This window comes from Rhinopithecus roxellana, chromosome 9, assembly GCF_007565055.1.
Source record: "Rhinopithecus roxellana isolate Shanxi Qingling chromosome 9, ASM756505v1, whole genome shotgun sequence".
NCBI classification, from domain to species: domain Eukaryota; kingdom Metazoa; phylum Chordata; class Mammalia; order Primates; family Cercopithecidae; genus Rhinopithecus; species Rhinopithecus roxellana.
The window spans coordinates 134,348,568-134,364,270 of NC_044557.1; the positions used below are offsets into that span (position 1 = coordinate 134,348,568).

A 15,703-nucleotide genomic window follows, 5' to 3' on the forward strand; every position below is an offset into this window, starting at 1 on the left:
AGCTCCGCTTAATTCACTCCGCACCTGCATCTGATTTGCAAAAGATGAAGCGTTAAATTTCAAAATAGCAAGTGTTTGTTACAGTGTTAACATGCGGCTCAGTGCTCTATGCAGTAGACCATGCTGCCTTGCAAATTTCCTTAGCCAAGTCTAATTGTCACTGTAGCAAATCTACTTTAATGCTACTTGAAATGAACAGTTCGTAGTTACTAGACTGGAACCTCAAGTAGCTGCAACCGCTAGAAACTCCTCCGGTGGTTCCCCCCTCCCCGGTCTCTCCAGAGGAAAGAAGGTCATCTTCTACACTTAACTACCATGCTCATTCATCTGGACGAAATGCTCAGTCCACTGTCGTCTTCACGGGTTATTCTCCAGTCCGGGCTCCTGCGCCGCGCACGTTATTTCCCGTAGAGCGGACACAAAATTAAGCACCTGGAGGACCAGCGGTAGACACAGATTATCTCCCGTTCCAAGCACGTCTCCCGCTAGGAACTTTTTTTCACTTGTCACGCTTCAGCTGCTTTTTGAGGAAAATAGGTGATATTTGGTTTCCTGCCAGAGTCTTCGTCACTCTCGTGGCTATGATGTCTGGGTAAATAGCTCACATTTTTGCTTAAAAAATAACGGCCGCGCAAATTTATGGTTAGGTTTGTCTCAAGTCTGAAAACCGCGCCTCCTAACTAGTGAGACGGAAGACACCTAAGGAGCGAGGAGCTGTGGCCGAGGCGAGGCTGCGGAGACGTTCCCACACTAGGCCGCGGGACCACCCACCCCGCCAGAAACTCAGTCCGCTCACCCTAAGCAGTTTGGGGCAGCTGGACAGTTCCACCGCCCGCTTCCGGACCCGCTGCTGCACCGCTTCCGGACCCGCTCCTCTGCTAGCGCAGGAACTGGCTCTCCCAGCAGGCCCCGCGCGGTGCGCCTCTTGGCGCGTTCCGGGTCCTGTGACAGCTCGGCCCGCATGCCCCACCCGCGGCCCCACCCCCTGGCTCCGGGCTCGTTCCCCGACTCCGGGCTCGTTCCCCGACTCCCGCAAGTTCCAGTCCCAGCTTCCAGCTCCCCAGCCCCGCCCTCAGCCGCGCGCGCTCGCCCCGCCCCGCCCCCGCTCCTCCGCGTGCGGTCCCCACAGCCAATGGGGTTCAGGGCCGCGTGCGCAGATTCAAACGGCGGCTCTTGAGGGAGGCTGGGCGCGAGATTCGGCGGTGCGGACAAAACCCTGCAGGAGACTGCGAGCCCTGCAGAACTGCTAGCTGCGGGGAGAGGGAAGGGTCGGCGCCTGTGGCGGAGCCAGTCTGGGACCGGGGCGGGGAGGCTGACAAGCGGCGGCAGAAGCTGGCGGAGGGCGGGATCGCTCCTCCTGACATGTTGGGGGCATCCCTGGCAGGGCCGGGCCGGGGCTAAGAGCGGCGCTGCGGGCCGGGGTCGGGGGCGGGTCGCGGTCCGCCCCCGCTGTCCCTCCCTCCTGCCCTGTCGAGGACGTGCGTTCCGCACTCGGCAGTCTCTAGAGGGAGCGAGGGAAGCGGCTGGAGGATCAGGGAGAAGGAGCATTCGCCGGAGGCTGGAGGAGGCTGACCCGCGTCCCCGCCCAGCCCGCTCCTATGCGGTACTTGGAGGATGGCGAAGAGGTCGCGCAGGTGGGTGGCACCCCTTTCGCTCAGGCCTGTCGGCGCCGTCTCGGCTCAGATTCTCTTTCCTATCCAGCTGCCCCCTCCCGCCATAAGGCCCTCCCCGGCGAGGGCAGAGGTTTTTCTTCCCGCGTGCCCGCGGCCGCTTGGCCTCGATGGCCGGAGCGCAGCCGCGACGTGTGGAGAGTTGGGGACCAGGGTGTTTGAGGCGCGGGACGTACGAGATGCCCAGGTTTCTCCGTGGCTCTCCCCACAGTGCGTGTCCAGACTCCTGCCCTCACGCGGCCACTACTTCGAGGCAGGTTTCTTGCCAGGTAAGTCGAGCGCTTTTAGGGAGTTCGCAACGCAGAGAAAACTGGCTGTCTCCTGCCAGGAGGACTTGAAAATGGTGTTCGGGCGACTCTTTTCTGAATGACAGTGCAGTCAAAATAGGAACTCCGTGGTGAACCTGGGCAGCCACCCCTCTGCCAACCTGGCTATCTTGAAACGTTGTGGAAAATCCTCTGGGGAATAGCTGAGCGGACCTTTTCGATGTTTTCTGTAATTTCCATACCCATATTCTCAGCTTTATGTATATATGTATATTTTAATATCCTCTATTGGGACCATGTCACATAGTAGCAACTAGTAGTAACAACGAGTAGCTTGATCTTAAAATAAAACAATGTGTTTGATTCACTTAATATTTTGAGTGTCTGTGTTTGACTCTGACCGTACCTAAGTGTTGCAGAGAGGTAAAGCACTTTTTTCCACCTTTGCCTGGAAAATGTGCTAGGATGAATTTATGTGTCTAATTTTTGTTTACATGCCATTACAGCAGCTACTCATAAATTATGTGGAGTAATTGCTTAGATAACAAAAATATAGGGTGTCTTCTGATTTTCAGCATTATCAAATAAACCTGAAAAGATATTTGGCAGAATTTCCAAATTTTTTAAAATCTAGATCCACAGCCCCAAAATCTTAACTAGAGATGTATTTCCTAAGTTGAAATTTAGTAATGGGGGTCATTCACTGCAGAGTTCTGCTAAAAATTGGCAGTAACTATACATAATTGTTTTTTGCTTTGTCTGTTAAGCATCTGCTGTGTGCAGGATGCTTTTGCAGAAATCCTTAAGTCCCGGTAAACTTATTAGTTTTGTAGTAAGTTATAGGACAAACCCTTGAGATTATATAAATGTATACACAGACCCCTCTAAAACTGTTTTCAACCTTTGCACTATTGACATCTTGGGCCAGATAATTCTTTGTAATGGGGAGATGTTTAGCAGCATCCCTGGCTTCTACCCAGTAGAGATAGGAACACTCCACTTCCCTCAGTCATGACAGTAAAAATGTCACCAGACATTGCCAGATATCTTTTGGGGGACAAAATCACCCAGGAAAGAACCTCCCCTCTAGAACTTCAAGGACCCAATTAACATCAATCTTCAGAAAAGAGATATTTAAAGCTCTTGTAATTATGATTGCTGAAGTACTGGTTTAGGCTTTTTGAATTTTTAAATATAAAAAATGTAAAAATAAGATGACAATTGAATATGTTAACTCAATAACAAGTTTATTAATGTGTGATATCTACTTATCAGTATTGCTGTTAATCTTATTTGAAACAGTTTCTTGGCTAATTCTGTCATCAGCATTTAGTTAAATTAAAATTATGACGAGACATGAATGTTTAAATGTCAGAACCTTCCCCTCCCCAAAAGGTTTTCTGTCAATTTCATATGTATGAAGTGTATGTTTCATAATAATAGACAAAGGAGAAATAACTTAATGTTAGTTTGCCTATATAAGTTGTTTTATTGAGAATACTGTGAGCTTAAAATCTAAATATTGTACTTTTGACATTTATCCCTTGCCAGTTGTGTAAGTTAATTTAAACATGATTGATTTAAACATGATTGAGTGATTTAAAGAGTCAAATCTCGAGTAATTAAATGTGGTGGGGTGAAGCTACACTGTCCCTGGGACACTGTCCCTGGGAGTATACAGATAGAGGATGTGGGGAGAAATTATCATCTCTGAATGATGTATCTCTTTTTTTTTTTTTTTGAGACGGAGTCTCGCTCTGTCGCCCAGGCTGGAGTGCAGTGGCCGGATCTCAGCTCACTGCAAGCTCCACCTCCTGGGTTCACGCCATTCTCCTGCCTCAGCCTCCCGAGTAGCTGGGACTACAGATGCCCGCCACCTCGCCCGGCTAGTTTTTTTGTATTTTTTAGTAGAGACGGGGTTTCACCATGTTAGCCAGGATGGTCTCGATCTCCTGACCTCGTGATCCGCCCGCCTTGGCCTCCCAAAGTGCTGGGATTACAGGCTTGAGCCATCGCGCCCGGCCATGATGTATCTCTTAAGTCTTCATACTTGAATGTGTTTCATACTCTAAATTACATTTCTTGCATACGTAAATATGATTTACGTATCTTAGACGATAGTAGATGCTCTGCTTTTGTGCTTCAACCAAAAACAAAAGAAGATAGAGTGTGAATTGTTTTGAAGCAAAAATAATGTAGTCATTGGGAAAAATCTCTCTTGCCTTTTAGCTAAGTATCTTAATATATTTGAACTCAATTTATAGTTGAAAGGGAAAAGAAATAATTAAGTTACTTCAGGTTGTAATTTGAGATCTCCAGTATACAACCATTTAAGCGTTCAAGTGAAAACTGTACTTTGCTGTATAAAAGTTTTGCTTAAGAGCATAGGCATAAAGCCTGTAATATACGTTTCCTATGTGATCTGAAAAAAAAAAAAACAAAAAACTAAGAGTAGAAAACTGTTAACTCAAGTGTGAAACAACTTCAGGACGTTAGCTGTTTTGACCTTTAAGATAGCTGTAGTATCTCTCCTCTAGATTTACATAAAGGAAAACTCATTTGTATTGTGACTTTAAATAATTTTACGTCCCACTGGGAGTTGCAATGACAATTTACAGGCAATACTAGCATTAATATATCTATTGTTAATATATATTTGACTTTTAAGCATATTTATATATACATAATTAATTTTAGATTCGAAAGTCAGTTTTACCCTTTAAAGTAAACTTTAAAAAAGTCATTTAGAAACCTGCTTACTAGTAACAGATTAAAGTATTTACGCTTGAGATGACCTATGACTTCACTAACCTGAAAAGATAAAAGCCAGCTCTTGAAATAGAAGATGTTTTTTCAATGTTATGTATATGTGTGTCTGTAGGAACCAATTTTACTGTGTTGTTTCCAGCAAAATGGGTGGGGATGAAATTATACTGAAATATGAGAGCTGATCTTTTAATCGGTTTTGTCATTAACTGGCAATATTGTTTGGGGAAGCTGGTAAACTCTGCCTCAGTTTTTCATCTGGTTAATGTATGGAGTTTGGATTTTATGGTCTGTAAGGTAGTTTCTAGCTTTAATATATATATCTGAAGACATTTTGTAATCTTTTCTCATTTAAAAGCATATACATACTAATGAAATAGAAATTTTCTCACATTGTTTTTGTTTATGAAATTACTAGGTGGAACTCTCTTCAGTATTGCTATTAATAATGATCAAAGGTTATGTAAAGTAAAATTTGTCTTACTATAATAATGCTGGTTTGCACAGTTCAGATTTGGAAATAAAATATTCATGTATGCAGTACATCATATTAACCACTGGGTGGCCTAATTTCACTTTATTAAATCAACCTGGTAAATTTTCATACCTTGAATATGATTGGACTTGTCCTCAAGATTGTATAATAAAGATATATTTTTTTGTCTGTGATAAAGATTTCGGACTTGAGTTAATTTGTGATTTAAAATATTATCAACTTGATGTAATTTTACTAGAGCAAATTTTATAGAACCAGTATTTCTCTTTCTTTTAGAATAAAAATTTTTTAAAAAATTTCAGTTTCCTCCTTGGAATACCTCATTTACTGGTTTAAGTGATGTTATCCTCTAAAATTGAACTTCTAAACGTTTTATCTTAACATCACATGTGAATTATTTCATCAAGTGGGTATTATTTCACAAAGTCATGAGTATCATGTCCTGTTAGCTTGCACCCCAATGTAAAGTTACTCTTAACTATTTTCCTGGCCTAATGAGTTATAAATTTTTTTGTGTGCTTCCTTTGACTGTTTCATAATCACCCTAATCACTTTACTTCACAATCTATGAAACTGTTTCCATTTGAATATAGTAGTTTGGTTATGTATTAGACATTTATCAAATAAATATTTTCTTTGACTTAAGAAAACTAGCAGAATCATTCTGGAAACCAAGTCCTGGGTTGGAGAGAGTCAAAGACCGAATTAATCTATTATTGCTTTGTGACTAGAGAAATAATGTCACTTTATTTTGCTATCTTCTAGATAATTACACTAGGCTAGAAATGGTTTATTTAACTACATAGTAGGAAGCCAATTTTATTAAATTATTACATATTACCAGCATTGATTGCTATAATACAGAAATGTCAAAAGATTATATAAAAGTAGAGCAGATCCATTTTGATGATGTCTAATCATTTTTCAGTGATGGGACTTTTTCATTGTTAAATGGTGAAAGTGGGATAATGGTGCGGTGATTTGTGGGGTTTTATCCTTTCCCTGTTTTCTTTGCAAATTATAGGCATTCTCAGGCATCTTTCTTTGTAGCTAGTGATGTTGATACATATCTAGGATCTTTTTTTTGGTTATATGTATTTGAAAGTTAACATTGTCTTTTCAATACTCACTTACATATATGTAGAAATGACTTCATGCCATAACTAAGAAGTAGGTGGACTCTAGGAAAGTCCCAGTGGTAAATAATTCTAAGAATTCTACTTGCTCCCTCACACTTACCCATTCAAAAAGCCCGGCTTACTGAACATTGAATGGGCTATATAACTCAGTGTCTGAAACTGATGACCATGCTGAAATGCAAAACAGAATGAAACCTCATGTAGAAATAGAAATTTCTCACAATAAAGTAAGTATGTGGGTAAAAAGTAAGGGGCAAAATTTTACAGTTAAAATGAAAAAGTTTTCAGGAAAATTACTCTTTGGAAACTCGTGTTTTTGACCAAAATAATGTTTTTGGACTCATATCCTTAAAATATTTTGTAAGAATCTTAAAGTCGGTTTCGTATAGATTAAATGTGATGTAGATAGTTTTGCGAATACTCAAGATTTATATGGGCAAATTCCCAAGGTAAAAAATATTTTGACTTAGAAATAGCTTGTATTTTAAAGCAGTCTCAAATACGCTGTTATGGAAACTTTGGGGATCTGAAGAGAGGGAGGAAAAGAAAGAAACCCTGTGGAAAGCATGCCTGAGGGCTATTTGGGGTGTCAGGAAGTGGTAATGTTGCTGGTGGCATTTCTAAGAAAGGTTAAACAGTACGGTAGATAACCTTAAAGAACCTTTTCTGTATTGAATATTTAAAAATGTTTCAGCAGGTTCTGCTTCTTAAAATTCTACCACTTGGAGGTGTTTTTTAGGGGTTTGAAATTCTTTTAACAAATGAGAATGCCTTTTGCCTCTTCCTAGAGGTATTTTCATTTGTTAAAACATTTTCTTTCTTAGATCCACTTTGAGATCACATGTATTGAAGAAGGTGGAAGTTTGGTTGGGTTGGAAAGGAGTGAGATAATTTTGGAATATAGAGCACTTGGTGGAGTTGGAAGGTTAGGAAAGATTGTGCATTAGTTTTACAAATATTTGAGTGGCAGGTACTGTGCTTAGTCCTGAGAGGTGAACATGATAGACATGGTCTGCACTCATGAGCCTTACTTTTTCAATGTGAAGGTTGGCAAATGTGATAAACATTAAAAAGAAGAAAGGTAGGTGCTCTTAGTACATACAAATAGGACAGGAAGCTACAGTGTGGTGTTTTATCTGATTCAGTAGCCTTCTTAGAAATTTATGAAGTCATTGGACCCTGAAGATGTTGAATTTAACAATTTAATCTTGGCCAATCAGGTGATATTTCTGATAGCTGAAAATGGCTGCACGTATCAGGTATTTAATCAAGCCTGTAGGGTTTTTTTTTTTTTTTTTTTTTTTTTACATAGTTTAATGAAACAACCCTATGTGGGCTGAGCATGGTGGCTCACACCTGTAATCTCAACAGTTTGGGAGGCCAAGGTTGGCTGATCACCTGAGGTCAGGAATTTGAGACCAGCCTGGCCAACAGGGTGAAACCCCGTCTCTACTAAAAAAATACAAAAATTAGCCAAGCATGATGGCAGGCACCTGTAATTCCTTCTACTTGGGAGGCTGAGGAAGGAGAATTGCTTGAACTGGGGAGGTGGAGGTTGCAGTGAGCCAAGATTGTGCCACTGCCCTCAAGTTTGGGCGACAGAGCAAGACTCCATCTCAAAAAAGAAACAAAACAAAACAGCCATGTATGAAAGGATGACTGGTGGATTATTGTTACAAATAGACAATGGCTTCAGGGAGAGAGAACATTGGACTACTGAAGTGCATTGAACTGTAGAAGCAGATCATAGGGGAATGGAAGAATCTTGGTGTTTTGCTTGGTCAAATATGAAGAATTTTGTTCCAATGGAATTGACAAGTCAATGGAAGTTAGATGTTCCTGCAAAGGATCTATAGACAGTATATATTAAATCTGGACCTTCAATTTTCAATTTTGTAAGATTAAAATTACTAACACATTGATATTAGAAACTACTTGCATGCGCTTAACTATGTTAGAGTAAGGTTAAACAAATCTTCAGACTTTTGCTCTTTGAAATCAATGAATTTTTGAGAAAGAGTTGAATCTAGTAAGGGAAAAATAATTTTGAATACTATTAGGTGATCAGCCTGTGCACGTAATACTAATATTGAGGCACCTTTCTGTGCCATGTGCTGTGTGAGGTGTTATATATATTTTCTCATTTGATTTTATCCTTAAAGCAGCACTATAAGGTAGGTGGTATTACTATCATTTTACAAACAAGTAAACTAAATCCGTGAGAGGTTAACGTGTTCAGGGTTACAGAGTGAGTCATTAAGTTAGAACCAGAACGTTGTTCTGATTCCAAAATGAACTTGAGGTTGTCTTTAGTATTTTCCAGCTTCTTAGCACTTTCCCCCTATTTTTCCAGTATGTTGTAGATTAGTGGTTAAGTAGTGACTGTGGGCAAGAGGTTACATTTCTAAGTCAAAGTTTCCTATTCTGTGAAATGGGAATAATGATAATATGCCCCTCTTCCAGCTGTTAGGCGTTAAGAGAAAAATTTCATAGACTACCACAGTGTCTGGTACTTAGAAAGTTTTAAGTAAGTGTTAGACTGTGTTATTTTCAGATGCCATGACTTTGTTCAGTCCACAGGCTACTCAGAATCCTCTAATTCAGTTTATTTATTTATTTATTTATTTATAGAGACAGAGTCTCGCTCTGTCACCTGGGCTGGAGTGCAATGATGTGATCTCGGCTCACTGTAACCTCTACCTCCCGGGTTCAAGTGATTCTCCCGCCTCAACCTCCCAAGTAGCTGGGATTATGGGCACCCACCATCATGTCCAGCTAATTTTTGTATTTTTAGTAGAGACAGGGTTTCACCATGTTGGCCAGGCTGGTCTTGAACTCCTGACCTCAGGTGATCCGCCTGCCTCAGCCTCCCAAAGTGCTGGGATTATAGGTGTGAGCCACAGCGCCTGGCCTTCTAATTCAGTTTATCATTAAGGCTTGCCCTTTTTTATGGGGGTTTATTCTTTAAAATTGCTTTTTCTTTTTTTACTCCATCAAAACTCAGATTCTGACTTTGGCCCCTTCCTCACTTTATTAATTTTCCTTGGGTCATCCTGTGCCCTCAACTATTCTTTGTATGCTGGCCGAAACGGCATCTCTACCCTCGACCTTGTATTTGAGCAGGTCCATGTGCTTATTTGCCTTTTAGGTCTGCTCTACCTCATGGGATAGCCACTAGTCACATGTGGCTATTGAGCTCTTGAACGGTGGCTAGTCTGAATTGTAATGAACTCTAACTACAAAATACACACCAGATTTTGAAGACTTTAGTAAGAAAAAAAATATGTAAAGTGTTTCATTTATACTTTTTCATATTGATTACATATTGAAATGATTATATTTTTGATATATTAAGCTAAAGAATACTGACTATTGAAGTACATTTCACTCATTTCTCTTTTTTTAAAAAATGTGGCTACTAGAAAATTACATATGTGACTTGCATTGTATCTCTGTTGGGAAGTGCTGTTCCAGACATCCACCTGTGTATTTTTCAAGTACCTTGAAAACAGTCCCCAACTACACATACTCTCCCCATTTTCTTCTCCCTCCCAAAGTTCTGTTTCTTCTTCTCTCATTTTCCATAGTAAATAGCTCTACTTATGTTTTCAAAGCCAGAAACTTTGGAGTCATCTTTAATTCCTCCTTCCGTGTCCCTCATCTATCAGTTTCAAAATCCTTTCTTTTCTGCTTTTTAAATATCTCTCGATGTCATATATTTCTTTCAATTCCCACTATCATTACCTTGTTTGATCTATTTTATGACTTCCAGATTTTTGTCACATTTACCTCTCTTCTACTCAAGGATATGAAAAGTAGACTTTTTTTCTATTTTTTATAGTACTATTATGGTTTCATTTAAAAAATGTAAATAATTGCTTCACTCGTGTATTTTATTGTAAAGTAGTACACCATCTTTTTGTTTTGTTTTGTTTTTTGAAACGGAGGTTCACTCTGTTGCCTAGGCTGGAGTGCAGTGGTGCAGTCTTGGCTCACTGGGTGCAAGTAATTCTCCTGCTTCAGCCTCCCAGGTAGCTGGGATTACAGGCATGTACCACCACACCCAGCTAATTTTTGCAATTTTAGTAGAGACAGGATTTTGCCATGTTGGTCAGGCTGGTCTCGAACTCCTGACCTCAAATGATCTGCTCGTCTCAGCCTCCCAAAGTGCTGGGATTACAGGTGTTCACGCCCGGCCCATCTTAATTTAAAAAAATGGCTACCCAGTGTCTTAACACCATTTATTGAAAAGTCTACTCCACTGATTTGAAATATTACTGTTATAATTTACCAAATTCCATGTGGGTCTTTTTTCTTTCCTGAATGTTCTCTTCTGTTCCATTTATCTGTGTTTGTTCGTGTGGTAGTACCATTCTATTTTATTTCTTTACAGTGTGTTTTGATATTGGGTAGTGGTAATTCTCTGATTATTATTTTTTAAAACTTCTCTCTCTATTCTTCTTGATTTTTTTTCATATGAATTGTAGATTCAGCTTGTCTGATTCTCTCCCAAAATCTATTGGTATTTTTATTCATTTTATTTAAATTTATGAATTAGGGAGAATGGACATCTCCCTAAATTAGAGAATGGACATATCTATAATATTGTTTTCTTATCCAAGAATGTGGTCAGAAGGCTGAGCATGGTGATGCATGCCTGTAATCCCAAGCATGGGATTTGGGAGGCTGAGGCAGGAGGATCACTTGAGCTTAGGAGTTCAAGACTAGCCTTGGGGGTGGAGCAACACAGCAAAACCCTATCTCTACAAAAAATAGAAATAATTAGCTGGGCGTGATGGTACATGAGGATTGCCTGAGCCTGGGAGTTCGAGGCTACAGTGAGCTGTGATTGTGCCACTGCACTCCAGCCTGGGCGACAGAGCAAGCTGAGACGCTATCTGAAAAAAAAAAGTCAGAATGTTTTTCCATTTGTTCAAGATTTCTGTGTCTCACAATAGTGTCTTGTCACTTACTGTACCTTTAGCTTGTATGTTAAAATTATTTTTAGATGTTAAAAATTTTTTGTTGTTGGTATTGTTAATTGGATCACTTCTATTGTGTCTTTTAATTGGCTGTGGTTTATATTCCATTACCATTTGTCAGGCCCCAATAATTTCTTGCTTGGGCTGTTGTGAAGATTACTAATCGGTTTTTCTTTTTCAATTTCACCACACTCTTGTCATTGATTTTTCTAAAACACAAGATATTTGTCTTTTGTCTTTTGCTGTGTTTAAGTTCTTTAACTCTTTAGAATAAAGGTCAAATGAAGAGTAAAGGTCAAATTCCTTAACATGACATACAAGATTATGATTTTTCCCGTAGTGGCATATCCAACCCCATGTGTTTGGTGTCAGTATGAAGTATAGCTCCAGGCCGGGTGTGGTGGTTCACGCCTGTAATCCCAAAACTTTGGGAGGCCGAGGTGGGTGGATCATGAGGTCAGGAGATTGGGACCATCCTGGTTAACACGGTGAAACCCTGTGTCTACTAAAAAAAACAAAAAATTAGCTGGGTGTAGCGGCGGGCACCTGTAGTCCCAGCTACTGCAGAGGCTGAGGCAGGAGAATGGCGTGAACCCGGGAGGCGGAGCTCGCAGTGAGCCAACATAGTGCCACTGCACTCCAGCCTGAGCGACAGAGCAAGACTGGCTCAAAAAAAAAAAAAAAAAAAAAGTGTACCACATCCCACCCCATTGTCTGACTCTTAATTTTTTATACTTTGAATAGTCTCATTGTGAATACATCTTGTAGTCTGTATGATTTCTTCAGGCATACCTGCACACACAGGTTCAATGATTGAATTTACAAATTTAAATAAAATTCTTGATTTCACAAATTATGTTTTTTTTTGTAGTGAGGATGAGGATGATGACCTTCAGTATGCCGATCATGATTATGAAGTACCACAACAAAAAGGACTGAAGAAGCTCTGGAACAGAGTAAAATGGACAAGGGACGAGGTTATTATCTGACAAAGTTTACTAGTTTCTTACATGTATTTATGGATTAATATTACTATAGTTATACAGCCGGGTGTGGTGGCTCACGCCTGTAATCCCAGCACTTTGGGAGGCCGAGATGGTCGGATCACTTGAGGTCAGGAGTTCAAGAACAGCCTGGCCAACATGATGAAATCCTGTCTCTACTAAAAATACAAAAATTAGCCTGGTGTGGTGACATGTGTCTGTAATCCTAATCCTACTTGGGAGGCTGAGGCAGGAGGATCACTTGAACCTGGGAGGCAGAGGGTTGCAGTGAGCCGAGATTATACCACTGCACTCCAGCCTGGGTGACAGAGCGAGACTCCATCTCAAAAACAAACAAAAAAACTACTGTAGTTATGAAAGATTTAAAAACAAAATATGAGAAAAGGTATGCATCAATTAACTGTACATTCTTTTTCTTCAACCAGAGGCATGAATAATAGATGACATTGGGACTTACAGAAACAGTATAATAAATGGAGGAATTTGTATTATAGTGGATAGCTTTAGTTATTCTATGGTTACCAGATGCTCCTTAATATAACTGGAGAGTTACCTATATTTAGGGGTAGAGGAAAAGGATGGGGGAAAGCTTTCTAATTTTCGTACTGTTTTAATAGGATGATAAATTAAAGAAGTTAGTTGAACAACATGGAACTGATGATTGGACTCTAATTGCTAGTCATCTTCAAGTAAGTGAAATATTAAATTATATTTCTAACATGGCTGGTTTAAGGCATTGGGTTAAATTTACTATTTTTCAAAAATGTGTCCACAAATTTTAATTTTAGGTTTCCTTCCTAAAAACATCCCTGTTTGTTTGGTCTGCCTATAGTTGGTTGCTAATGGCTTAGAGAGTCTGGTCTTTTAGTAATGTGTTTATCCAGGGGCCTAAAAAGATTATTAACTTAAAACAAAAATGGTAATAAATTTATGTGGGACCTTATAAATATTTGCTAATACACATTAAAACATTCTGTGAGAAATATATTGAGATATTTGATAGTTAACCAAAAAATCCAGAAAAGCCCTATTTAAGAAAGCTTATCATCTGAGGCTTACCTTTTAAAATGTTGATTTTAAAAACTATTATGCCTATTGTTTACCATACTACTTACTATTCACCTGCTGTTCATTATATAGCTTTATAATTTATGAAGTATTTTCACATATACTCTTTTTTTTTTTGAGACGGAGTTTCGCTCTTGTTGCCTGGTCTGGAGAGCAATGGCATGATCTCGGCTCACTGCAGTCTCCGCCTCCCAGGTTCAAGTGATTCTCCTACTTCAGCCTCCCGAGTAGCTGGGATTATAGGCCTGCACCACCACACCTGTCTAATTTTGTTTGTATTTTTTTTTTTTACTAGAGATGGGGTTTCTCCATGTTGGTCAGGCTGGTCTCGAACTCCCAACCTCAGGTGATCTGCCTGCCTCGGCCTCCCAAAGTGCTGGGATTACAGGTGTGAGCCACTGTGCCCGGCCCTCACATATACTCTTATTTGTATCCTTAATACACTGTGAGTAGTGAGGGAAAATATACATATTTGAATTTAAATATTGACTACTTTTGTTTTCATAAACCATGTTAACTATGTTTTTTCTATATTGTCATATGCCTTTCAACATAACCCAGAAATGGAGAGCAAGTAATGTGAAAGAGCATCAATTTTGGAGTCAGTTTGAATTGTGTTCAAATGTCAGCTCTATGGGCGTAGAAAAATTACTTAGCCTCTTTGATTGACACCTTCCTTATCTATAATATCTAGATAATCATACTTGTTTCTGTAGTATGGTTGTGTAGAACTAGAAATAACATATAGGATGTTTGGCACAATTCTTAATTTTTAGCAGGTGTTCAATAAATGGAAACTAGGTTAGAAAAGTTATTTACATTAGCATTAACAGAAATGCTACAAGGATATACAGGAGCAACCTGATTATTTTGAAGAAAGTATCAGCCTTAAAATGGATCAACATTGGTGTACAGAAGCCATAAATGAAGCTGAGTTTGAATAAAAATAATTTTAAGTGCATTGGGCAAAAGAGCCATGGGTAGACAAAACATTTGTATCTGTCCCTTTAAATGTTTCTAGATTATCTGTAATCTTATGAACTAACAATTTTTTAAACTGTGAATCACTAATAAAGTGTTAGGTGTCATTATCCTTGTAATATATGGGAGTTACCAGGTTCTGAACTAAAATAAGGCTTCATTTATTATTTTTGGAGTTTGAGATGTTTCTACCCAGATACTGCATAGGTTTTCTTATTCTGGTGAATTCATTTTCTTTTTAAGTGTGAACACTTAACCAATTTAATTGAAATGTAACATGCATCTTCTATGTAGACTATGTAATGTTTTCTTAATAACTTGGAGTCATAATTTATAACATCCTTTTGATCCCATGAAGTAGTATAGTAATGCCTTTACATTTTTTTAAAACTCTATGGTTAGGTACCGCTGAACTACGTGAATCCAGATTGATAGGCTATTTGAGTTCTTTTTCTTTCTTTTTTTTTTTTTGAGATGGGAGTTTCGCTCTTGTTGCCCAGGTTGGAATGCAATGGCGCAATCTTGGCTCACCACAACCTCCGCCTCCCAGGCTCAAGCGATTCTCCTGCCTCAGCCTCCTGAGTAGCTGGGATTACAGGCATGCACCACCACACCCGGCTAATTTTGTATTTTTAGTAGAGACAGGGTTTCTCCATGTTGGTCAGGCTGGTCTCGAACTCCAGACCTCAGGTGATCCACCCGCCTCAGCCTCCCAAAGTGCTGGGATTACAGGCATGAGCCACTGTGCCAGGCCCTATTTGAGTTCTTATGTCAGCTTTGTATAGTTTTCTGTCCACTGCTTTTTATTCCTCAGCTCTAAATCCATTTCTTTATGGCAGTTATCTGTATTTTATCTTTGCCGTTTGCTGTATTATAAGGTGTAGTGTAAAGATACACACTTTAGTTTTAAATTGTTTTTTATTTGTAGTCTAAGCCTTGTTGACTACTATAATTAAGAAAAAACAGGTCGGGCGCCGTGGCTCACGCCTGTAATCCCAGCACTTTGGGAGGCCGAGGCAGGTGGATCACGAGGTCAGGAGATCGAGACCATCCTGGCGAACACAGTGAAACCCTGTCTTTCCTAAAACTACAAAAAATTAGCCGAGTGTGGTGGCTAGCGCCTGTAGTCCCAGCTACAGGGGAAGCTGAGAATGGCATGAACCCGGGAGGCGGAGCTTGCAGTAAGCCAAGATTGCGCCACTGCACGCCAGCCTGGGGGACAGAGCGAGACTCCCTCTCAAAAAAAAAAAAAAAACAAAAAAAAAACGTAATTGGGACACAGACGTGTAACATAAATGTTACATGTTTAAAGAATGCTGTTGAATACACTA

The 15,703-nt window shown here is 39.9% G+C and overlaps 1 protein-coding gene across 3 annotated transcripts in view; it reads left to right on the forward strand.

Moving 5' to 3' along the window:
* Positions 1 to 1,237: 1,237 nt before the first annotated feature.
* Positions 1,238 to 15,703, forward strand: part of MYBL1 (MYB proto-oncogene like 1) — a 49,241-nt gene continuing 34,775 nt past the window's right edge. For all 3 annotated transcript variants that reach the window (XM_010371582.2, XM_010371583.2, XM_010371584.2), the window contains exons 1-3: positions 1,238 to 1,634; positions 12,191 to 12,296; positions 12,941 to 13,012. In XM_010371582.2, coding sequence (XP_010369884.1) covers positions 1,615 to 1,634; positions 12,191 to 12,296; positions 12,941 to 13,012 — 198 coding nt within the window. In that variant the 5' untranslated portion in view covers positions 1,238 to 1,614. The remainder of the gene's footprint in view (positions 1,635 to 12,190; positions 12,297 to 12,940; positions 13,013 to 15,703) is intronic.